Raw genomic sequence first — 26420 nt, 5'->3', positions numbered from 1 at the left:
GCTTCATAGATTTATATGAATCTGTCACTCTCAGGTCGGGAGACCCGCGGCCAGTCCGTGCCTTGTGGTCTAATCTCACAACGATTTGCGCGGACGTCTGAATGAGCCTTTAGGGTGTAATTACCAACCATTCAAGGCCATTAAATGACTCCCAATCTGCTACGTACAGTGAAGGAAATAATTATTTGACCCCTTGCTGATTTTGTAAGTTTGCCAACTGACAAAGACATGAACAGTCTATAATTTTAAGGGTAGGTTAATTTTAACATTGAGAGATCGAATATCAAAAATAAAATCCAGAAAATCACATTGTATAAATTTATATACATGTATTTGCATTTTGCAGTGAGAAATAAGTATTTGATCCCTCTGACAAACAAGACTTAATACTTGGTGGCAAAACCCTCGTTGGCAAGCACAGCAGTCAGATTTTTTTTGTAATTGATGACGACGACGTTTGCGCATGTCAGAAGGAATTTTGGTCCACTCCTCTTTGCAGATCATCTCTAAATCATTAAGATTTTGAGGCTGTTGCTTGGCAAATCAGCTTCAACTCCCTTCATAAGTTTTCTATGGGATTAAGATCTGGAGACTGGCTAGGTCACTCCATGACCTTAATGTACTTCTTTTTGAGCCACTCCTTTTTTGCCTTGACTGTATGTTTTGGGTCATTGTCTTGCTGGAAGACCCAGCCACGACCCATTTTTAGGGTTTGTGCACATGTTGCAGATTTCCTGCGGATCCGCAGCGTTTTTTACCGTGCAGAAACGCTGCAGATCTGCAAGTGATTTACAGTACAATGTAAATCAATGAGAAAAAAACAACGCTGTGCTAATGGTGCGGAAAATTCCGTGCGGAAACGCTGCGGATTAAAAGAAGTAGCATGTCACTTATTTTTTGCGGATCTGCAGCGTTTTTGTACCCATTGCATTATAGAAATCCGCAGAGGTAAAAAACGCAAGAAATCCGCACCAAATCCGCACAAGAAAACGCGACATCCGCACCTGCGTTTTCTGCCAAGAGATGTAGAATCTGCACAAAAAATTCCTTAGGCTAATCCGCCACGTGGGCACATAGCCTTAATGTCCTGGTGGAGGGAAGGAGGTTGTCACTCAGGATTTTACAGTACATGGCTCCATTCATTCTCCCATTGATGCGGTGAAGTAGTCCTGTGCCCTTAGCAGAGAAACACCCCCAAAATATAACATTTAAACCTCCATGCTTGACAGTGGGGACGGTGTTCTTTAGCCCAACGGCGAGTTGAGTTAATGCCAAAGAGCTCAATTTGTGTCTCGTCTGACCAAAGCACATTCTTCCAATCACTCACAGAATCATCCAGGTTGTCATTGGCAAACGTCAGACGGGCCTGCACATGTGCCTTCTTGAGCAGGGGGACCTTGTAGGCACTGCAGGATTTGAAACCTTTATGGCGTAATGTGTTACCAATGGTTTTCTTGGTGACTGTGGTCCCAGCTGCCTTGAGATCATTAACAAGTTCCTCCCATGTAGTTTTAGGCTGATCTCTCACCTTCCTCATGATCAAGGATACCTCACAAGGAGAGATTTTGCATGGTGCCCCAGATCGATGTTGATTGAGTTATTTTGTATTTCTTCCATTTTCTTACTATTGCACCAACAGTTGTCTCCTTCTCACCAAAGATCTTACCTATGGTTTTGTAGCCCATTCCAGCTTTGTGCAGGTCTATGATCTTGTCCCTGACATCCTTATAAAGCTCTTTGGTCTTGCCCATGTTGTAAAGATTAGAGTCTAACTGAGTAATTGAGTCTTTGGACAGGAGTCTTTTATAAAGGTGACTATGTAAGACAGCTGTCTTTAATGCAGGTAACGAGTTGATTAGGAGCGTCTAACTCAAAGGTCTCAAACTGCATTCCTCGAGGGCCGCAAACAGGTCATGTTTTCAGGATTTCCTTGTATTGCACAGGTGATAATTTAACCACCTGCACAGATAATGATTCCAGCACCTTGTGCAATGTGAATGAAATCTTGAAAACACGCATGGCTCTCGAAGAATGCAGTTTGAGACCCCTGGTGTAACTGGTCCAGAACCCTTAATGGTTGGTAGGGGATCAAATACTTATTTCTCACTACAAAATGCAAATAAATGTATATAATTTATACAATGTGATTTTCTGGATTTCCTTTTCGATATTCTATCTCTCAATGTTAAAATTAACCTACCCTTAAAATTATAGACTGTTCATGTCTTTGTCAGAGGGCAAACTTACAAAATCAGCAAGAGATCAAATAATTATTTCCTTCACTGTGTAAGCCAACTGACGTTCAATTTATGCAAAAGCCAACTGCACTTTCCATACTGTGATCATTCTGTAGAATATCATTGATCTTGTCAGCACATCTCCTGTTGCACAGTGAATGTCTACGCCTGTGGCTACTCACAGTTCTGCAGATCCTTGGTAGTGATTTGGGGGAACATTTGCTTTTCACTCTTGACCACCCTATGAGTAGTAACTATGTCCAGAAACACATAGCTGCTGGGTGTCCGTACCTTTAGACCAGCTTTCATATGTACGCATTTCATGGTCTGTGTAAGGAGCGACATTTCTTGACTGGCCAGGGGTCTCCTGACCCAACCTACACTCAACGTTGAAATTAAAACGTCAAGAAGGAAAAGTCATGGTGTTATGGGAATTGCTTTTGTTACAACACTTGCTCTTCTACTGAATGATATGCTGTGGCGTACCTTATGCCACAAAAAATTACTCCAGTCTCAAAGGTAAGATCACGCTGAGAACATTGCTACAGTACCCCAAAGGGACGTCGAGGGAGCTGCAGCCATGGTTGGCAGAAGGTAAGCGCTCACAGAGCCAAAGATACAGGGGGTAGTTGTTATAGATGGAGGGATTTAGTAAGGAGAAGACACAGCATGGGGGTGAACCTCAATATGGAGGACCGGCTTTGTATGGAAAAGGGGAAGTATGTGGGTGGGCAGAGAAACTCAATATACAAAGAGCATTGTATGTAGATAGGGCAATATGGAAAAGGGGCAGTTTGGAGTTTGGCATGGCTCTGTATAAAGATGGAGAAACAAATTGTTTCCAATGCACCAGAGAGCTAATTTAATTCTTTTATTTATCCAAATGCATCATAAAAACAATGTTTCGGCCAACAACCGGCCTTCTTCAAGCATAAGCAAAATGGCAGATAAAGCTAATGCAGTACAGAGACATTTTATATGAGAACCATTCTGTTGCTATTTATTTTACTCACTTATAAAGCGTTCTGTAAGCTGGCTGTCAAGATAAAGGTGCAGTGCGCTGGCTCTCAGTGATCAATTGTATTCATGTCTTTCAGGTATAATTGGAGGTCTGACCGCCGGGTCAGGGCGACGTCAGCAACGTGATCATTCATGTGATCACGCTGCTGACGTCACTTACCGGCGATGCAGAAGTGCGAGCAACATTCGTGGTAAGTGCGTCAGTGGAGCTGAAGACACCAAAAATTTTGTGTAACGGGGTGGGGTGAGGGAAGATTTGAGGACAACGTTTCGGGAGTTTCGGGGCCTGACTGTTCCTTCCTTTTTGGGGACCATAAACAGATTTGAATAAAAAACGCGGAACCCTTCGTCCTCTGGGACAGGGACAATCACTCCGTCTTGGCAGAGTGACTCGATAGCCTGGGAAAAAGCCCGAGCGCACGTTCCCGCTTCGGGAGGGCAGGAAGGGAAAAACAGGGTTGGAGGGGGAAGGAAAAATCGATTTTGTAACCGGAGGACACCAGATCCCTGACCGACTCGTCGTGAACGACTGCGAGCCAGGCATGACGAAACAAAAGAAGGCGTCCGCCTACTTTGCCGATGTCGTCCGGACGAGGTTGTGAGTCATTTAGAAGATGGTTGGGGTCAGTATCCCCTGGACCTAGACTGCGTGGAGCGGCCCCTCCAGGAATGGTTGGGCCTGTATGAAGCCTGAGGGCTTTTGTCTCTGCCGGCGCAGCGCCCCGAACCAGGGGAACTGGCAGAGGAATGCCATGCGTAAATTCCCCGAAAGGGCCGAAAATGAGCCTGCGGCTGTAGTCGGAATGGTTGTCTGAATCTCTGCTGGGGAGGGAAGTACTTTTTCCCCCTGTAGCGTCTGAAATCAGCTTGTCCAGCTTTTCACCAAATAGACAGCCACTGAGATATGGCAGGGGCGTGAGGGACTTTTTAGATGCGGAGTCCGCTCGCCAGTCCCTCAAGCATAGCGCTCTCCTAATCACCACAGCGTTTGAAGCCGTAAGTGCAGAGCAGTTCGCCGCGTCCAGGGAAGCGTTTACTAAGTAATCGCCAGCCAAGGAAATTTGATTTGCTAGCTCCGCTATGTCAGAAGGAAGATCACTGTTCTGTTAGGCCTTATGCAGAGAGTCTGCCCAACAAGTCACGGCTTTGGCTACCCAGGTAGCAGCGAAGGAGGGAATGAGTGCCGAGCCTGAAGCCTCAAAAGCTGAACGGGCGAGACTGTCAACTAGGCGATCTGTGGGATCTTTGATAGAAGATCCGTCCGGCACGGATAGAAGGGTTTTAGAGGACAAACGTGAAACAGGAGGATCCACAGGAGGGGATTCTGTCCATTGTTTGCAGTGATCAGGAGAAAAAGGATATTTGGACTCCAGAGATCTCTGGCCTTGAAAGCATTTGTCTGGACGCTCCCTATGTCGCTGGACTATGTCCTGGAACTCCGGGTGATTGGCAAACACCCTATGAGTACGTTTGATCCTTTTGAAGGACCCCAAATTATCTGTACTGGAGGTCGCCGGTTCCTCATCAACCTGAAGGGACTGGTTGACTACCTCAATGAGACTATCTATAGAGCTCTGAAAACCTGGCAACTCCAGATCTAGAGGCCCATCAGACTCAGGATCAGAGTCCTGGGGAGCGAAACCGGGAAGTGGCGCTAACGGACGCCGAGGCACCAGAGAGCCTGGGGGACGAGCTACGGGCGCGCTTCCTAGATGGCCACTTGTGCTTAGAATGAGAGCGGCCCCTGCAGGCTGAAGATTCCGCAGCCGTAGGGGAAGTTTCCTGAATAGGCGGATTAGTGGTCCTGCTCGTGGAGGGACTCGATAGCTTTAGTCAAAGAAGCCATAGATTGCGAAAGTGACAAAGCCCACTCAGGGGGACTTGTCACCGCAGGCTCGTTTGCAGCGTTGGGCTCCTGAGCGCATTTAGGGTCACAAGCATTACAGAGCGGAGCAGTATGCCCGCTTGGTAGCGCAGCCTGACAGGAGGTGCAAGAAGTGAAAAACACGTGTTTTTGCAGACTTTTTGGAGGGTTTAAGCAGAGACATGTTGTACTGTTAACCTCCGTGCAGGGCTGATGTTGGCACTTGTGCAGCTAATAAAGCGGAGCAGTTTGTGCAGGAGTAGGAGGGCCTGTGTCAGTGTGCAGCGCACCTACCCAGGTCCTGATGCCACGCTGTGACCGGGAGAAGGTGCCGCTTGCGTCCTGAAGCTCCTCGTGTCCAAGATGGCAGCCGAGAGTATATGGGGCGCTTCTCGCAGTGTGCAAGAAGCGCTAAACCGGTGGGCGGGCCCTCACGTGTGACGCGCACTGTGGGCGTAGATGTCGGCTAGCTGGGGGCGAAGCCGGGGACTAAATTAGCGGTGCCCAGCCTTAAGATGCAGCCAAGCCCGTGGTGTGTTCGGCAGCCCACCCCACCCCTGCCAGACTCACCGCTTATGCTCCTCTTCAGGCGAGGTATGAGGGGAGGTGCAGTCAACCTTGATCCGCCGCCCTCTTGATGAGGAAGTGGAGAGGGACTGGGGAGCTCCATGCAGCACCGCTGTTCTTCAGTGGTGGTGCAGAGGGAGGGCGGCTGGACTGTGCCCATGGAAGGTGGCCTCTGTGTAGCCTAAGGGTTCGCTCCCCTAGGATTTCACAGGGCTAGTTCTCGGCCGAATATCCCATGTCGCAGGAGAGGGTACGGGGAGTAAACTCGCCGTGCTCGCCTGTTGATGTTTTGGGGGAGATCGGCCCCCTTAAAAGGGTCTGTCGCCCCATCATCCTCTTGCTCAAAGTTAAAAAGAAGAGAAGAACGTCTGGAGAAAAACAGACGCAGTGTGCCTCCTACGGACACTAAGCAAGAACTGGTATTATCCGGAGCCAGTGGGCGGTGTATACTGCAGAGGAGCTAACCCTTTTTGTATTTACTTAGTGTCAGCCTCCAAGTGGCAGCAGCATACACCCACGGTCCTGTGTCCCCCAATGTGGCGATGGAGAAACATTCCTTTTTCTATAAAATAGTTTGTGTAAACACGGCAAAACATAAATTATATACTGTATTGTTTGCATCGGACTATAAGACGCACCTAGGGTTTAGAGGAGGAAAACAGGGAAGAAAAATTGAAGCAAAAAATGTCATGACACACTTATGGGGGAGGAGCTGCTACAGACACTGCTGTAGGGGTAATATCCCCCCCATCCTGGTATACATGACCCCATCTTAGTATACGTGGCCCCCATCCTGCTATATGTGGCCATCAACCCCATCCCGATATACATGGCCCCGATCCACCATCCTGGTACACATATACCAGAAGGGAGGGGGGGCTAAAGTGGGGAAAAATTATTTCGTCAGCCACCATTTGTGCATGTTCTTCCACTTAAAAAGATATGAGAGGCCTGTAATTATAGGTTGATCACAACCATGAGAGTCAAAATAAGAAAACAAATCCAGAAATCACCTTGTCTGATTTGGCAAGACTTATTTTGCATATTATGGTGGAAAATAAGTATTTGGTCACCTAAAAAACATGCAAGATTTCTGTCTCTCACAGACCTGTAACGTCTTCTATAAGAGGCTCCTCTGTCCTCCAATCTTTACCTGTAGTAATGGCACCTGTTTGAACTATCTCACATAGTTGTGGTCTACCTATGATGTCAATTACAGGCCTCTCTCATCTTTTTAAGTGGTAGAACTTGCATTATTGGTGGCTGACTAAATACTTATTTTCCCCACTGTACATGGTCCCCACCACACTACACCGCACCTTAAGAAAATAAACAATTCTACTTACCTTCCCTCTGCTCCCTCTCAGCAGCGTTCTGATGCAAGCAGCTGATTTCAGAGTGTAACAGCACATGACGTCACTGCCATGCGCCTTCACACGCTGAAGTTAGCTGCCAGAATACTCACTGCGCTCCACGCCTGGGATTATGGGCATGGAGAGCAGTGAATATTCATTCTCTTTAATAGCGAGCATGAACACATGATAGCTGCAGCCACCAGCTTCCTGCAGCAGCTGTAGCCACCAGCTTCCTGCAGCAGCTGTACAAACACCCATGCCCACCATTAAAGAAAATGAATATTCACTGCTCTCCGCAGCTCTAAAAATACAGCTGTCTGAATAAGGCCATTTGTCAACTGAACACGTAAGTAAGTAACTCGAGTCCCCATGCACTGCAGACAGCTGTCCAATCATTTGGCTGCTATCTTGCCAGACTCTCCAACATACAGGAGTGCTCGCTCTGCAGTATTCTCTATGAGAGAGCCCCTGCTAGAAATCTCTGGCAGGGGCTTATCTGTCAGCAATCAAAAGGATCTACAGTCTGAAATTCAACATGTTGGATCTCTATCTCTCCCAAACAATCGTCCATCAGTGGCACACATACACAGACTGTTGACTGAATTTGCAGGTTCAACTAAGGGTACCGTCACACAGTCACACTTTGATCGCTACGACCGTACGATCCGTGACGTTCCAGCGATATCCATACGATATCGCTGTGTCTGACACGCAGCAGCGATCAGGGATCCTGCTGAGAATCGTACGTCGTAGCAGATCGTATGGAACTTTCTTTCGTCGCTGGATCTCCCGCTGACATCGCTGGATCGTTGTGTGTGACAGCGATCCAGCGATGTGTTCGCTTGTAACCAGGGTAAACATCGGGTAACTAAGCGCAGGGCCGCGCTTAGTAACCCGATGTTTACCGTGGTTACCAGCGTAAAAGTAAAAAAAAAACAAACAGTACATACTCACATTCCGGTGTCTGTCCTCCGGCGTCTCAGCTTCTCTGCACTGTGAGCGCCGGCCAGCCAGAAAGCGAGCACAGCGGTGACGTCTGACGTCACCGCTGTGCTTTCCGGCTCTGCTGCTTACACAGTGGAGAGAAGCAGAATGCCGGGGGACAGACACCGGAATGTGAGTATGTACTGTTTGTTTTTTTTTACGTTTACGCTGGTAACCAGGGTAAACATCGGGTTACTAAGCGCGGCCCTGCGCTTAGTAACCCGATGTTTACCCTGGTTACCCGGGGACTTCGGCATCGCTCCAGCGCCGTGATTGCAACGTGTGACCGCAGTCTACGACGCTGGAGCGATAATCATACGATCGCTGCGACGTCACGGATCGTGCCGTCGTAGCGATCAAAGTGTGACTGTGTGACGGTACCCTAAGTTTTGGCTAAGATATATGGGTGTCTTAACTACTTTCTAATAAGTTTCGGAACTTTAAGAGTATGTGCACACAATGTCCTAGACGTCTGTGAAACCTTTGAGTTATTCAAGTGAAAGACGCTATAGAATACACTGGTGTCTTTTGTTCTGAAGAGACTTTTTATTTCAAATTTAAACTGTATGCAACAAATTGATGAATGGACCTGCCACTTTTTGCAACCGCTTGGCAATTTTGGAAACCTTGAAACGGTGCAAAGAAGCTCAAAAGAATGAACATAAGAACACTTTGTTGATTTTACATTGCACTGTGTGTTTTCATTCTTTTTAGCACTTTTTCAAGTGGATTACAGAGCAGAACCACCTGAAAAAGATGTGTGCACATACCCTTGTTCTGACTTACCAGTAGGGGGAGTGACCACTTAAAAGTGCCTAGGGCAGCATGAATGCCAAATAGAGTTCACAAAGAAACAAAACCAATAACACATTTTCAGCTTGATTTTATGTCCCACTGAAACCCTAAAAAGAAACAAAAGTGAAACAACTCTTAAGATTAGAAAACTACATCTTTATTAAATAGAACATTTACATATCTACAAAATGTATGTTCATAATAGCAGATTAATAAGTTAAAACAGACTTTTACAATCTCCTTCATGAGTGTGCTGGAAAATATTGTACCTACAAAAAAACAAACAAACAACAAAACAGAACCAGTGCCTTAAAGTTGTCCAGGATAAACCTGTTTATGAGAAAGCAAACGTGTCAGCAATGAATCCAGAGATGCAGTAAATCCTGTCCGACGTCGGAGGTGTTCAGACACTGTGACCACTGATTATTAGCTTTAGTTAAAACGAGCCAATGCCAAAGTGGACAGGAACGGCTTGAATTAATGTGATAAACTGCATTACTACTGCAAAATTGCGTCATGTATTTGTACTATGACTCGGTGCATTTACACTGGCTGATAATCGGGGATGAGCATTCCCGATACGCAAAACACTAATCTGTCAACTGAGTTGATTTGTAGTCTTGCTTAAAAAATTATTAGTTCTCGGCAGCACATTGTCCTGTGTAAACAAGATGTGCTGCCAAGAGCAGTGGTATTCCATAAGGCCAGAACAATGGTACGAACAATCATCCTGTGTCCATGGAAGTGTGTTTGACCTGTCTACACAGACTATTAAATGACCACTGATCACCTTGCACGTAGGTCATCGGTGGTCATTTACCGGCCACAGTTGGCCTGTGTGAATGCAGCTTGTGATGCCAACAAGACACTGTTACTTTCCACAGGGAAAGGGAGGTGGGGGATTTGTTTTTAGCTGCATGTAGTATCTACAGCCATGAACAGGGATCGTAAAATGACCTGCCTTGTTTTGGTAAAGGTAGACCATATTTTTTGGAAGCCTACGTGTTGGAGAACAAGGGAGCGGTGTTTTGTAGTTAATAAATTAAACACCAAAGTTTTATCAAGTAGATGAGAAAATACAATAAATCATTTATGTTGCAACTTGAGGACATTAAAATTGTTTTTACAATGAAGGCAAGTTATCAACTATCCATAGGCTTTGTATTAAAAATTGCCAGTTGCTGGGGGTTCCCACTGACCCATGAGAGGTGGGGGCTCTGTACTGCCAGTTGATTGGATCAATGGTCCTGTGTGCACCACCACTCCAATATTACCGACTACATTGATGGAGATGGCCAACTAACTTGTGGATAGCTGAGAACTTGCATTCATGGTACAACACCTTTAACTATGAAGGTGGGGGTATGACGGATGTTATATTTCTATTTAAGCAGATTTCCGATAAACTGGCATTCAGGATAATCACACTGAAAATCATCTATAGCATCTATATCATCTTTATTATCTGCTGCGTTAATCTAAATGTAGACAAGTGCATAAAATGACTACTGCAAAAGATCCTGAGTGTTTGTGCTTCCAGGCTCCTAAGAAACCATCAACTCTATATCCATAACCTTGAACACTAGCTGGACATGGATTCTTAGATATTTTATCAGTTCTCGCTGTAGATCACATCAGTTTTATGAAAACAGGAACTGAAAAGTGAGGACGGGATCAGCTCTGTTCACACTATTTTCGTTTGTCTTATTGGAACCTTTACCAGTGGGATAGATCCCAATAATTCTGACTTATCTGTTTGAGTTTAAAGGTGGGTTCCAGTATTTAATGCAAAAATAGACTACAGTCAATATTTTTTATCATAAATAATAATATTAAAAAAAAAAAAGTCACAGGATCCCTAAGGGTATGTGCACATTTTTTTTAAGCAGTTCCGTTAAAAAAAACAACAAAAAAAACGCCCTGAAAATGCTTGGTAGGCTTATTATTAATTTTAATCATTTTGCTTATTCATATGTTTAGTGTTACCACTTCTTTGAAGGCTTTGAAAAAAGGCTGGTGGGAAAAATAAAACGTGTCACTTCTTTGTAAAGTCCTTGTGGAATCTGCTCCAAACTAGGCATTGTCCAATCAAAAGGATAAAAAAATAAAATAAAACACTTTAGGAAAAAAATTATTCCAAAATGCTGTAAAAACTATTCAGGAAATGAATGTCTCCAAAAAATTCACAAAGTAGGAGCGTTTACGAACTGTTTTTTTTATTTTGAACACCTAAAAAAAAAAGTGTGCAAATACCTTAAATGAACGGAAAAGACTTGTGTGAACAGAGCTTTACACTATTAGAGAAATATTCACAGTTTTATACAACCAAAAAAAAAGATTTGATCTCAATTCCATGACAGTGCAACCTGATGAGTAGAAGTAGAGAAGTAAATCAAAAAGAATTGAGTTAGAACAGGACTTCTGACATTATGGAAATCTCAGTACAATCCAGAGGTCTTAAGGTTTCAATCAACATTAGTTAAAATAAAGAATAAAGTAAATCAACCCCAGTATTGGGTTTTATGGCACATATTATGGCAAGGTCTCTGAAAACTTCAGAAACGGTTCAAGTATTTTGCCTCTTCTCCTATCCAGATGTAGCAAGCGCCACACGCAGGTTTAGGCTGCACACTACACTATTTGTGTAGCTTGGCCTGTACCACACAATTGATGGGCAGCCAAGCTACACAAGTCGCAGAGTGATCCGTTTGCTACATCTTTAGGTTACCATATGAATCAAGTTGTTCTACACACTGCTCTTCAACAAATCCATGTAATAAAATGTGGCGCCGAGGGCCCAGCTGGTTTCTACATCATTGATTTTCTTAACAAGCTGTGGAGACAAAACGATACAAAGAACAGAACTTAATGTAAAACTAGGTACATTTATTTCCTGCGCAATCATCACACAGATAAAAGGAGGAGACAGACCTGGGAGAGGTGGGTAGGTTATTCTGATAAGCCAAGATCAAATACATTGTATATTTTTTTGTATACATGAAAGGTAGAATTTCTGCATTACTGACTTGCATTTTTAGAGATCTCTGCTTGTCGTTTGCTCTCAGTGGAAGCAGCCTGCTCGCTACACTCCACAATATAAAGGGAAAGACACAAAAGAACGATGGCAAAATTGCCGGTGAGGTCGCTTCAGGAAATATACCGCTGGTGACACGTGCACATAGCCTAAGGCTAGCCAGAGACAGACCGAACGTCTGAGCGCTCGTTTGGCCAGCAGCTCTCTCATTGACTCTCCCATACAGATGAACGGTCAGCTTGGCCACGCGTTCATTTGTTTTTAAAGTGGATAGAAAAGAAAGCCGTAGCCAAGAAGCTCTGCCAGGGGCTTCTCTTCTGATGAATAAAAAAAAATTGGTGTTAAAATTCAAGCTTCCCGGCCATCATCGGCCCCAACATGTTGTCGGGAGGGCCTCACACCTGTAGGACTGTCAAACAATCTCACAGATATCAATGAGTTCGGCTATCTAATCTAATGCTTATGGTGGGCTTTAAGGTTCAGCATATTCAACCACAGCTTATTTGTCCACCTGTGTGTCACACATTTTTTTTGTAATTTTTAAGCCCCTTTAGGTAACACCATCCTTTAGCCACATTGTCAGTATCACTATGGATAAGCCTTTAGAAATTACCCTCACTAAGATAAAGTGTTATCTGAGCATGCTCGGGTGCTGAGTGACTGGCGAGCTCGAACAAAAAAAAAATCGAATCCCGCGCTTGTTCGACAGCTATTTGTTAGGCCTTCTTGCATGTGTTGCGACTGTCGAACAGCCACGAGACATGCTGGCGCATGCTGAAGTCACTTGGCTAGCACCCGAGCATGCTCGGATAACACCTCAGCTGAGCACATTCGCTCATCACTAGATATAAGGCATAAAGAGGTGTGTTACAACCCTTTAACAACCAATGACAGATTTATCTGTCATTGGACACATCCCCATTTGGCTCCGGCTCCGGCAGTGAAGCCCACACCTTTTCCATCACATGTACCGCTAACAGCCACGGGAGGAATAGTGTTCCTCCTGCGGCTGCTAACCCATCAAATGCCGCTGTCAAACGCTGACAGCAGCATTTAACATGCATTTCTGGTTATCATGTCAGAAATCCGCCATTGGTGACCCTCGTCACGTGATTGCGGGTCACAGATGGGTTGGCATGACAACCAGATGTCTCCTGGACCTGGATTGCTATGAGAGCCGATTGGGTTAAAGCAGCTTCTAGTCTCTGGAGACTATTGAAGCATGCCAAAAGTGTAAAAAAAAAAAAAAAAAAAAAGTTTTTTAAAAATATAAAACAAAATAAGAGTTCAAATCACCCCCTTTTCGCCCCATTCAAACTAAAAAAATAAATAAATAAAAATCAAACATATATATTTGGTTTCGCTGTTTAGAATCGCCTGATCTATCAAGAATTAAAAAAAAGGATTAACCTGATCGCTAAACGGCGTAGCGAGAAATTAAGTGTTGTTCAAAAGTATAGCTTGTCCCGCAAAAAACAAGCCCTCACATGGCCATATTGACAGGAAAAAAAAAAAAAAAAAGTTATGGCTCTGGGAAGAAGGGGAGCAAAAAATGAAAACGCAAAACCAAAAAATGAAGGGGTTAATATAAAAATTAAAATTATTGCACAACCCAGTAACGTTACCTTTAAGCGTTTGTCTTTTGAAAACCCAAGATCCTGAAGAATGTGTGTGATATACGTGAGATCCATACACAGGTACGGACTGCTGCCTGCCGTCTGTTCTATAATCGTACACTCTAAGAGGAAAAAAAAATAAGCAAATTTATTCTACAGATATTTCCACATAATTCAGACACAATTATAGCTGAAGGCTCCTGTATACATATATACACAGTGGTCATAACTTGTAAGCCTTAGATTGTCTATTCTTTGTACTGGCCAGGTAAAGAAGCTACATTTCCAACATGGTTCCGCACTCATTGCTCCATTATCCCCCTTTTGCTAGAAATTTTTTTAAGACCCTTCTCCATTAAATAAGTTTATCCTTGGCATATGAAGGGTGTTCGTTAGTGAACGATGTTCGTTAGTGAAGGCAGACTACACCATCACTATGGGCATGCCCCATTTTCCATTTCTGAAGCAGTACTTATTCTCTTGCTGAAAGCTAGGGATCATGCAAATGTCAGTACGTAGTCTTCCCTCATGACCAATATCTGCACAGGTATACTACCTCCAGCAGGACATGATCTAAAGGAGCATATAGAAATCAGAATGGGGTTCTCTCTCCATTATATTATATATAACATCAGTAAAAATGCCCCATCTAGATAAATCTGCATGGATTGAGAATCAAAACACACCAACACAAAACAAAAAACAACAACAGCAGAGGTATTGTTGAGAAATGCAATGTGTGAACATACACTTAAAAAGATGTCACTTTAAATGTATGTATCATCAGAAATATACCACAATGGTAACCCATGGTATATTCTCCTTCATGCTGTCATGCCCTGATTCATCTGCTTCCATCCACAGGTACATCTGAACTATCTCCTAACCAGGAATACCCACTGCACCCCTGAATCCCATGCACTTCCCTCCCTCTGCTCTACCTGGCACGCTGCTACTTTTTCCATGACTTTAATTCCATGTATCATACTGAAAATTTTCTGAATGCATACTGACATGTCCGTGCTCCTCACACCTAGCCCCATCTTTCGATCTTATCCTGCCTCTGTCTTCATCTTTGGTAGTCAAATGTTGTATTAACTGCAATCTGCTAATTGTCATCCCCTGCTGTGAACTGTCCGCCACCTCCCTCTCTCACCTGGCTTCATTTCATGGACACTTGAATGGTATAAGTTGCATGGATCTGGTCAGATCTGACTTTAGTCGGATGTGACATCGTTTAAAATGACATCTTTTTAAGCGTATCATCAGAAATATACCAGAAATAGTCCAGACGGTAAGACTAATCCCTGTCTTCTAATTCTACTTGCCTCTCTTTTCTTCCCCTGCTCTTTAACCATGCTCACATTTGCCCTCACTGTTTTTGCTCCACTAATCCTCACTCTCCTTCTCTAACCCCAAACCACTGTACTCTCGAACCAAATAACTATCTCCCCCGCTCTCCCACCCCGCTTCATCCGCAGTCCTGCTCTTTAACTTCAGACCTCACCTACTAAAATATAATATAAGCCGATTGCTCTCCTTCACCCACCTGCTTTCCCTTTCTCTTCTCCTCCTCACTACTGGCGACATATCCCCCAATCCTGCCCCTACACCCCACCACGCTGCTTCCTCTCTCTGGGGCACTTTGGAATGCCATCTTTGTCTGCAACAAGCTCCACGTGATCCACGATCTCTTTACTTTCTGCAACCTTTCCTTCCTGGCACTCACTGAGACCTGGCTGACGCACCCTGACACGGTCTCCCCTGCTGCACTGAGTTACGGTGGCCTCCGCTTTACTCACACTCGTCGCTCTGGCAACAGACATGGCGGAGGAGTGAGTTTCCTTCTTTCTAAAAACTACTCCTTCAACCCTATCCAACAACCACCCTCCCTTATCCTCCCTTCTTTTGAGGTTCACTCTGTCCGTATCTACTCTCCCTCTAATCTCCAAATGGCTGTCATACACTGACCACCGGGCTCAGCCACTGCCTTCATTGACCAATTCTCCACCTGGCTTCTTCACTTTCTCTCTGCTGACATCCCCACCATCATAATGGGTGACTTTAATATCCCTACTGACACCCGCTAGCCAGCAGCCTCCAAACTCCTGGCCCTTACTTCATCCTTTGGATTTACACAGTGGTCCTCCACAGCCACCCACGCAGAAGGACATACACTAGACCTCATCTTCACCCGCCTCTGTTCCTTATCTAATCTCACAACCTCTCCCTTAACCCTATCTCTGACCACCATCTACTCACCTTCTCATCCTTGTCCTCCTCACCTGCCCCTATGTCCAGCCACTACCACATCCTCGCAGAAACCTTGCACACCTAGACATTCACAGACTCTCTTCTACCCCTGTCCTCCATATCTTCACTCCACGACACGGACAGCGCCACCGCTTTCTATAACTCTACGCTCACATCAGCCATAGACTCAGTCGCCCCTCTCATGCATGGCAAAGTGCGACAAATCAATAGGCAACCCTGGCATAACAACCTCACCAAAAAATTCCGACAAGCATCCAGGGTCGCGGAGCGGCGTTGGAAAAAAAAACATGCCTGCCAGGCGACTTCACTGCTTTCAAACAAGCTACACTTGCCTTCAAACTAGCCCTCACTTCTGCTAAACAGACCTATTTCACTAACCTTGTATCTTCATTATCATACAACCCAAAACAACTGTTCAGCACATTTAAATCCCTCCTCCGCCCACCACTGCCACCTCCAACACCCCTCATCTCTTCTGAGGAGTCTGCCACCTACTTCAAAAACAAGATGGATCTTACAAGGCAAACCTTTACTGTTCCACCACCCCAACCACTCCATATACCAGACCTCTGCCCTTCCCTAATAACTTCCCTCTCCAACATCACTGAAGAACTTACTCACCTCCATTCCAAATCACACCTCACCACCTGTGCACTTGACCCCATCCCTTCCCACCTGCTCCCCAACCTCACTAACATGCTCATTCCAGCCCTAACCCTCTTCCACACTGTCTTCAAACATGCCACCATCACACCCATCCTCAAAAAAGCTAACCTTGAACCAACTGCTATCGCCCCATATCACTGCTCCCGTTTGCTTCCAAACTCCTTGAGCAGCATGTCCATGCTCAACTTTCCTCCCACCTCTCATCTAACTCTCTTCTTGACAACCTCCAATCTGGCTTCCGCCCCCACCACTCCACCGAAACTGCTCTGACCAAAATTACTAATGACTTACTCACAGCCAAAGCTAACAGACAGTTCTCCATCCTCCTCCTTCTCGACCTATCCTCTGCTTTCGACACAGTCGTCCACTGCCTACTGCTACAAATTCTTTCTTCCCTTGGCATCAAAGGCCTTGCCCTGTCCTGGATTGCTTCATACCTTTCCAACCGCACATTTAGCGTTTCCCACTCGCACACTACCTCCTCATCCCGCCCTCTCTCTGTTGGGAGTCCCTCAAGGCTCTGTCCTAGGGCCCCTACTTTTTTCCCATCTATACCCTTGGCCTAGGACAACTCCTGAAGTCCCGTGGCTTCCAGTACCACCTGTATGCGGACGACACTCAGATCTACCTCTCTGGCCCAGATGTCACCTCTCTGCTGTCCAGAATCACAGAGTGTCTATCAGCCATATCCTCCTTCAACTCTCGCTTCCTAAAACTCAATGTAGACAAAACCGAACTCATCATCTTTCCCCCATCTCGCGTATACCCCCTACCTGATCTATCTATTACGGTTAGCGGCATCACGCTCTCTCCTGCAACTGAAATCTGCTGCCTTGGGGTAACTCTCGACTTTGCCCTGTCCTTCAAGCCGCACGTCCAAACTCTTGCCACCTCCAACTCAAAAATATTGCCAGAATCTGTCCCTTCCTCAGCCCACAATCTACTAAAACTCTTGTGCATGCCCTCATCATCTCCCGCCTCGATTACTGCAACAACCTCCTCTGTGACCTCCCCGCTAACTCTCTTGCACCGCTCCAGTCTGTCCTCAACTCTGCTACCTGACTAATCCACCTCTCTCCTCGCTACTCCCCTGCAAATCCCTCCACTGGCTCCCAATTCCCCAACGAATCCAGTTCAAACTAACACTGATCTACAAAGCCATCCACAACCTGTCCCCTCCCTATATCTCTGAGCTAATCTCCCAATATCTTCCCTCACGTAATCTTCGATCCTCCCAAGACCTCCTACTCTCCTCCACACTTATTGGTTCCTCACACAACCGCCTCTACGATTTCTCCCTAATATCCCCCATCCTCTGGAACTCCACGCTTCAACACGTTCAAATATCCACCACCCTCGGATCCTGCAGACGGAACATGAAAACCCATCTCTTCTGGAAAGCCTACAGCCTGCAATAACCATTCTGCCGCCTCACCACCACCCGAGTTGCCGCGTCACCAACCGCCGGAGTTGCCGTGTCACCAACTGCCAGAGCTGCCGCTCCCCCGACCTTCTGTCTCCGCCCCATTATCCCGTAGAATGTAAGTCCACAAGGACAGGGTCCTCTCCCCTCTGCACCAGTCTGTCATTGTAAATTTGTTTACTGTAAACGTTATCTATAACCCTGTACGTAACCCCTTTTCTCATGTACAGCACCATGGAATTGATGGCGCTATATAAATAATAATAATTATTATCCAGCTTTCACAGGTTCCTGAAGGGCAAACCTGTATATGTAGGGCACAATTACGGCTCCAGAATGGGGATTTATTAGGGTTCATTAAGACTGTCTTCACTGGCAGTGGCAATGCTTTGGCCCAAAAAAAAAAATCATGGTCTTGCAGGTGAAAACAGTTTCCTTATAAAATTAAGGGATTGCGGAGAGGGGCGGTAAAAAGAGCACAGTTGGTCAGGGTGAGCACAGTTTTAGCATTTAACATTCCACATGGATTTACAGTTTCCCATGGTTTGTTACCCTGCTTTCCCAAATGGCCAACTAGGTAACAACCTCTGCGGAGATGTAATGAAGGCCACACTGTATTTACGGTATAGTATTAGGACAACTGAGCATATACTACCTACCCGCTTTGGCCTCCAGCATACCCAACACATCTCAGTTATGCCATGATTCAAGAAAGAATGAATTATCAGTGCATAACTGGCAGATCTGACATTTGACAGCCTAGGCAAGTTGTGTGAATTTTACTTGTAGAGCTTTAATGAGGGCCTCAATGGGCTGTCGAAACACATGAGAAGGAAAAACCCCAAAAACATTGCCCATAGGCAACGATAAAATGATCCCGGGAAAAGAACAAGGAATAATGAGAAAGCTGTGCCCCCCCCCCCCATTGTAATAAAAGAAAAAATAAACTTTACGGTAAGTACAAAGATCCAATTTTCTCATTAATATCATTGGAGCACAAAGTACCATGAAACTGCCAGGGCAGTCCCAATTTGTGAGAAAAAACAAAAGCTGACTATGAGTCGTCTACAAGACTGTGGCCTACAGCACCTTATGCTCCCAGCTGGCGTCAGCAGAAGCCACAGAGGAAATCTTGTTAAACTTGGCAAAGGTGTAATAGCCTTCGTATTTTCCATTAAGGTACCTTCACACTGAACAACTTAACAACGATAACGATAGCGATCCGTGACGTTGCAGCATCCTGGATAGCGATATCGTTGTGTTTGACACGCAGCAGCGATCTGGATCCTGCTGTGATATCGCTGGTCGGAGCTAGAAGTCCAGAACTTTATTTGGTCGTCAGATCGGCGTGTATCGTTGTGTTTGACAGCAAAAGCAACGATGCCAGCAATGTTTTACAATGGTAACCAGGGTAAACATCGGGTTACTAAGTGCAGGGCCACGCTTAGTAACCCGATATTTACCCTGGTTACCATTGTAAAAAAAACCAAACACTACATACTCACCTTCTGATGTCTGTTGCGTCCCCCGGCGTCCGCGCTGCTGCTCAGAGCTTCCTGCACTGAATGTGTCAGTGCCGGCCGTAAAGCAAAGCACAGTGGTGACGTCACCGCTCTGCTTTACGGCCGGCGCTTACACAGTGCAGGAAAGCGGACGCCGGCGGACGCGACAGACACCGGAATGTAAGTATGTAGTGTTTGGGTTTTTTTACATTTACACTGGTAACCAGGGTAAACATCGGGTTACTAAGCGCGGCCCTGCGCTTAGTAACCCGATGTTTACCCTGGTTACCCGGGGACTTCGGCATCGTTGGTCGCTGGAGAGCTGTCTGTGTGACAGCTCTCCAGCGACCACACAACGACGAAACAGCGACGCTGCAGCGATCGGCATCGTTGTCTATATCGCTGCAGCGTCGCTTAATGTAACGGTACCTTAAGTATTGTAAGCTTCCACAACGACCTGATCCATTTGGAAATGGTCATCTTGGAGGTCGACAAGCCCTTGCACCATCCATCAGGGATCACAAAGAGAATGTCATACGGCATCTATAACAGATCCACACAGTCCTGGGGATAAATGAAGACCACCTCTGCAATCATAATGAGTGGTCGTTGAGAAGGGTGGACTAGAGGGAGAGAGATACAGAATGTCTCAGTTTCAGAAGGATGATAGGGAGGTTGGATTTGTCCATAGACCTTGAGTAGGGTGATGGTTCAACACCACTCCCCAAGGCTCATACACTGGCATTGATCGTCACCACCAGACTCTGGAGAGGAAGGAAGGATCTGCCAGAAAGCAGAATGGAAGCTGTCAACCACTACCAAGTCTCTGCTGACTCGAAAGGGAAGATGGACGTGATGACTTGTTCCAAGTAGTGAAACAGACTGGAAAGTTGTCTAGAATAAGGGTGCTTTCACATTGTGTTTAGTTACATGATTGGTGGCTCCATTGGAACATACATCCGAACCCCTTGCAAAATGAGATTTGTACAAAAGCTCTGGCGGAGACAGACTATAAATGGTGGAGCCAAACCTAACGTGTGCTCTGCATTGCATCATTTTCGGGCGTATATGCCTACTAGAGGCGGACATCTAGACGTAATCTAGTGCGCCTGGGTGCCCACCACCAGTAGGTGTACATGCAAGAAAATTATGCACGTTAGAAGGCACCTTCGCTCTGCGGTCACCATTATAGTATATGACCACATTGGCGTATTAATCAGAATCCCTTTTTTTTTTTAGGGGGGGGGGGGGGGGGAGATTTGGATGCAAGCCCCAACAGGACCCACTAACTTGTAACTAAATGCAATATGAAAGCACCCTAAAACCTGAGAGACTGAGACCATCCTGCCAGAGCCCTCATTCCAGATTGTAGAATGGAAAAAGACCCCAGCCCACTTGAGTGTTGAAATTCCTGAAAATAAATTCAATGCGATGGGATGGCGTTAGATAAGCCAACAGATGTCATGTCTAAGGGTACTGTCACACAGTGGCACTTTGGTCGCTACAACGGCACGATCCGTGACGTTCCAGCGATATAGTTACGATATCGCTGTGTCTGACACGCTACTGCGATCACGGACCCCGCTGAGAATCGTACGTCGTAGCAGATCGTTTGAAACTTTATTTCGTCGTCAAGTGTCCCGCTGTGGCGGCATGATCGCAGCGTGTAACAAAGGTGTGCACGATATTCCCAATGTCCCGTATGACTTCTACATCGCAACTACGTCATGAAATTATCGCTCCAGCGCCGTGCATTGCAAAGTGTGACCGCAGTCTACGAGCGATAATCAAGTGACGCTGCAACGTCACGGATCGTGCCGTCGGAGCGATCAAAGTGCCACTGTGTGACAGTACCCCAAGTAATCCAAAGCTATTTCTAGACTGGACAGGGCCTTCACCAAAAGATCATTCAGATAAATGATGATTAACTCCCCTGTGACACACAGTGCCATTTGGGGGGGGGGGGGTTTGGGGGAGCAAAAGCCTCAGTGAAGACCCACTGAGCTGTTTGTTCAAAAGGCAGTGCAAAAAAACAATTTGAAGCTCTAGGTTGTGGATGGCTCGGAGGAAAGCAAAGGCCAGACATCAGTGGGGGAAAATAAAAAAAAAACAAAGAAATTTGATTTTGTAAACCACTCATCTTAAACACTGTATTTAGACTTGAAGAAGTGTATGTGATGGTGTGGAGACCATCATGTTGTGGAGGGCCTGGAAGTGGACAGCTTCGTAGCCTTTGGACATGGGGGGGGGTTAAGGAGGGCCTTGTCACCTCCACAAAGAGAGGAATCACAAAAGGAGTTAAAGGATCGTCTACAGTACTTGGAAAACAAAGCACTCTTGATCCCTGTGGCATCCTTGGTCATTTTGCCCAGATGCTTACCAAAGTGCCCGCTCTCTGCAGAAGCTCAGTTAGGGCCTTTTTGGCCACCGGGTCTGCAAACTACAATCTGAGCCAACTGGTAAACCATAAAGCCATAGAACTGGCTTTTAAGTATTCAGAGATGTTCAGCAATTGATCAGAAGAATCCGGGGCTCCTCAGGAGGATCTTCTTGAACATTAACCATGGTGTAAAAGCTAAGTGTAGGTTGAGCAGGCCTTGCTAGCCAAGAGTGTCACAAAAGAAGAATGTATGGCAGAACCGGAAACTAAAAAAATAAATATGCATTTGATTGAGCGCAAGAGTCTTTTTATCAAGTGGGTCACTGAGAGACGCCACATCTGAATGAAGCAAGGTAATGGCTCTAAAGATAATCCACAGAGTAAAAGTGTGAATCATTTGGTAACCAATTAATCTGCAAAGGGGAAAAAGTATCTTAACCCCTTCATGACCCAGCCTATTTTGGCCTTAATGACCTTGCCGTTTTTTGCAATTCTGACCAGTGTCCCTTTATGAGGTAATAACTCCGGAACGCTTCAACGGATCCTAGCGATTCTGAGACTGTTTTTTCGTGACATATTGGGCTTCATGTTAGTGGTAAATTTAGGTCGATAATTTCTGAGTTTATTTGTGAAAAAAACGGACATTTGGCGAAAATTTCGCAATTTTCACATTTTGAATTTTTATTCTGTTAAACCAGAGAGTTATGTGACACAAAATAGTTAATAAATAACATTTCCCACATGTCTACTTTACATCAGCACAATTTTGGAAACAAATTTTTTTTTTGCTAGGAAGTTATAAGGGTTAAAATTTGACCAGTGATTTCTCATTTTTACAACAAAATTTACAAAACCATTTTTTTTAGGGACCACCTCACATTTGAAGTCAGTTTGACGGTTCTATATGGCTGAAAATACCCAAAAGTGACACCATTCTAAAAACTGCACCCCTCAAGGTGCTCAAAACCACATTCAAGAAGTTTATTAACCCTTCAGGTGTTTCACAGCAGCAGAAGCAACATGGAAGTAAAAAATGAACATTTAACTTTTTTAGTCACAAAAATGATCTTTTAGCAACAATTTTTTTATTTTCCCAAGGGTAAAAGGAGAAACTGGACCATGGACGTTGTTGTCCAATTTGTCCTGAGTACGCTGATACCTCATATGTGGGGGTAAACCACTGTTTGGGCGCACGACAGGGCTCGGAAGGGAAGGAGCGCCATTTGACTTTTTGAATGAAAAATTGGCTCCAATCTTTAGCGGACACCATGTCGCGTTTGGAGAGCCCCCGTGTGCCTAAACATTGGAGCTCCCCCACAAGTGACCCCATTTTGGAAACTAGACCCCCCCAAGGAACTTATCTAGAGGCATAGTGAGCACTTTAAACCCCCAGGTACTTCACAAATTGATCCGCAAAAATGAAAAAGTACTTTTTTTCACACAAAATTTCTTTTAGCCTCAATTCTTTCATTTTCACATGGGCAACAGGATAAAATGGATCCTAAAATTTGTTGGGCAATTTCTCCTGAGTACGCCGATACCTCATATGTGGGGGTAAACCACTGTTTGGGTGCACGTCAAGGCTCGGAAGGGGAGGCGTGCCATTTGACTTTTTGAATGGAAAATTAGCTCCAATCGTTAGCGGACACCATGTCGCGTTTGGAGAGCCCCTGTGTGCCTAAACATTGGAGCTCCCCTACAAGTGACCCCATTTTGGAAACTAGACCTCCCAAGGAACTAATCTAGATGTGTGGTGAGCACTTTGAACCCCCAAGTGCTTCACAGAAGTTTATAACGCAGAGCCATGAAAATAAAAAATAATTTTTCTTTTCTCAAAAATGATTTTTTAGCCCACAATTTTTTATTTTCCCAAGGGTAACAGGAGAAATTGGACCCCAAAAGTTGTTGTCCAGTTTCTCCTGAGTATGCTGATACCCCATATGTGGGGGTAAACCACTGTTTTGGCACACGTCGGGGTTCGGAAGGGAAGTAGTGACGTTTTGAAATGCAGACTTTGATGGAATGCTCTGCGGGCGTCAGGTTGCGTTTGCAGAGCCCCTGATGTGCCTAAACAGTAGGAACTCCCCACAAGTGACTCCACTTTGGAAACTAGACCCCCAAGGGAACTTATCTAGATGTGTGGTGAGCACTTTGAACCAAGTGCTTCACAGAAGTTTATAACGCAGAGCCGTGAAAATAATAAATGTGTTTCCTTTCCTCAAAAATATTTTTTAGCCCAGAATTTTTTATTTTTGCAAGAGTAACAGGATAAATTGGACCCCAAAAGTTGTTGTCCAGTTTCTCCTGAGTACGCTGATACCCCATATGTGGGGGTAAACCACTGTTTGGGCATATGCCGGGGCTCAGAATGGAAGCAGTGACGTTTTGGAATGCAGACTTTGATGGAATGGTCTGCGGGCATCATGTTACGTGTGCAGAGCCCCTGATATGCCTAAACAGTAGAAACCCCCCACAATTGACCCCACTTTGGAAACTAGACCCCCCAAGGAACTTATCTAGATGTGTGTGAGCACATTCAACCCCCAAGTGCTTCACAGAAGTTTACAACGCAGAGCCGTGAAAATAAAAAAATCATTTTTCTTTTCTCAAAAAAGATGTTTTAGCAAGCAATTTTTTATTTTCACAAGGGTAACAGGAGAAATTGGACCCCAATATTTGTTGCCCAGTTTGTTGTGAGTACGCTGCTACCCCATATGTGGGGGTAGTCCACTGTTTGGGCATATGCCGGGGCTCGGAAGGGAAGTAGTGGCATTTGAAATGCAGACTTTGATGGAATGGTCTGCGGGCGTCACGTTGCATTTGCAGAGCCCCTGATATGCCTAAACAGTAGAAACACCCCACAAGTGACCCCATTTTGGAAACTAGACCCCCCAAGGAACTTATCTAGATGTGTGGTGAGCACTTTCAACCCCCAAGTGCTTCACAGAAGTTTATAACGCAGAGCCGTGAAAATAAAAAATAATTGTTCTTTCCTCAAAAATTATGTTTTAGCAAGTAATTTTTTATTTTTGCAAGGGTAACAGGAGAAATTGGACCCCAACAGTTGTTGCCCAGTTTGTCCTGAGTACGCTGGTACCCCAAATGTGGGGGTAAACCACTGTTTGGGCGCACATTGGGGCTTGGAAGGGAGGGAGCACCATTTGACCTTTTGAACGCAAGATTGGCTGGAATCAATGGTGGCGCCATGTTGCGTTTGGAGACCCCTGATGTGCCTAAACAGTGGAAACCTCTCAATTCTAACTTCAACACTAACCCCAACACACCCCTAATCCTAATCCCAACTGTAGCCATAACCCTAATCACAACCCTAACCCCAACACACCCCTAACCACAACCCTAACCGCAACACACCCGTAACCCTAATTCCAACCCTAACCCTAATCCCAACCCTAACCCTAATCCCAACACTAACCACAACTGTAACCCCAACACACCCCTAACCCTATCCGCAACCCTAACCACAAGCCTAATCTTAACCCTATTTCCAACCCTAGCCCTATTTCCAACCCTAACTCTAATTCCAACCCTAACCCTAAGGCTATGTGCCCACGTTGCGGATTCGTGTGAGATTTTTCCGCACGATTTTTGAAAAATCTGCAGGTAAAAGGCACTGCGTTTTACCTGCAGATTTACAGCAGATTTCCAGTGTTTTTTTGTGCGGATTTCACCTGCGGATTCCTATTGAGGAACAGGTGTAAAACGCTGCGGAATCCGCACAAAGAATTGACATGCTGCGGAAAATACAACGCAGCGTTTCTGCACGGAATTTTCCGCACCATGGGCACAGTGGATTTGGTTTTCCATAGGTGTACATGGTACTGTAAACCTGATGGAAAACTGCTACGAATTCGCAGCGGCCAATCCGCTGCGGATCTGCGGCCAATCCGCTGCGGATCTGCGGCCAATCCGCTGCGGATCCGCGGCAATCCGCTGCGGATCCGCAGCCAAATCCGCACTGTGCGCACATGCCATAACCCTACCCCTAACCCTACCCATAACCCTAACCCTACCCCTAACCCTAACCCTAGTGGAAAACGAAAAAAAATAAAAATATTTTCTTTATTTTATTATTGTCCCTACCTATGGGGGTGATAAAGGGGGGGGGGTTTATTTATTATTTTTTTTATTTTGATCGCTGTGATAGAACCTACCACAGCGATCAAAATGTACTTGTAAGGAATCTGCCGGCTGGCAGATTCGGCGGGCGCACTGAGCATGCGCCCGCCATTTTGGAAGATGGCGGCGCCCAGCGAGGAGACGTACGGACACCGGGAGGATCGGTAAGTATGAAGGGGTGGTGGATCGGAGCACAGGGGGGGGGTAATCGGACCACAGGGGGGGTGAATCCAAACAAGGAGGGAGCGGACAGGAGGACGGGGGAGCCGGCAGGCGGACGGAGGGGACCGGACCCCATAACGGAGGACTGGGGGGGCGATCGGTTGGTGTGGGGGGGGGGGGGGGGGGTGTCACTTCAGTATTTCCAGCCATGGCCGATGATATTGCAGCATCGGCCATGGCTGGATTGTAATATTTCACCAGTTTTTTAGGTGAAATATTACAAATCGCTCTGATTGGCAGTTTCACTTTCAACAGCCAATCAGAGCGATCGTAGCCACGGGGGGTGAAGCCACCCCCCCTGGGCGGAAGCACCACTCCCCCTGTCTCTGCAGATCGGGTGAGAT

General features: G+C 45.6%; 1 protein-coding gene across 1 annotated transcript in view; it reads right to left on the bottom strand.

Moving 5' to 3' along the window:
• Nucleotides 1-8957: 8957 nt before the first annotated feature.
• The window catches only part of ENTPD6 (ectonucleoside triphosphate diphosphohydrolase 6), a 46942-nt gene continuing 29479 nt past the window's right edge, over nucleotides 8958-26420 (bottom strand). Inside the window, exons 13-14 of the mRNA XM_077282849.1 lie at nucleotides 13482-13594; nucleotides 8958-11655 (exon numbers count right to left, since the gene is read on the bottom strand). Coding sequence (XP_077138964.1) covers nucleotides 11569-11655; nucleotides 13482-13594 — 200 coding nt within the window. The 3' untranslated portion in view covers nucleotides 8958-11568. The remainder of the gene's footprint in view (nucleotides 11656-13481; nucleotides 13595-26420) is intronic.

The sequence above is a fragment of the Ranitomeya variabilis genome, chromosome 2 (genome assembly GCF_051348905.1).
Source record: "Ranitomeya variabilis isolate aRanVar5 chromosome 2, aRanVar5.hap1, whole genome shotgun sequence".
Taxonomy (NCBI): Eukaryota; Metazoa; Chordata; class Amphibia; order Anura; family Dendrobatidae; genus Ranitomeya; species Ranitomeya variabilis.
Note: the sequence above shows the minus strand (reverse complement) of the source record. Positions and strands in the feature narration are given on the sequence as shown.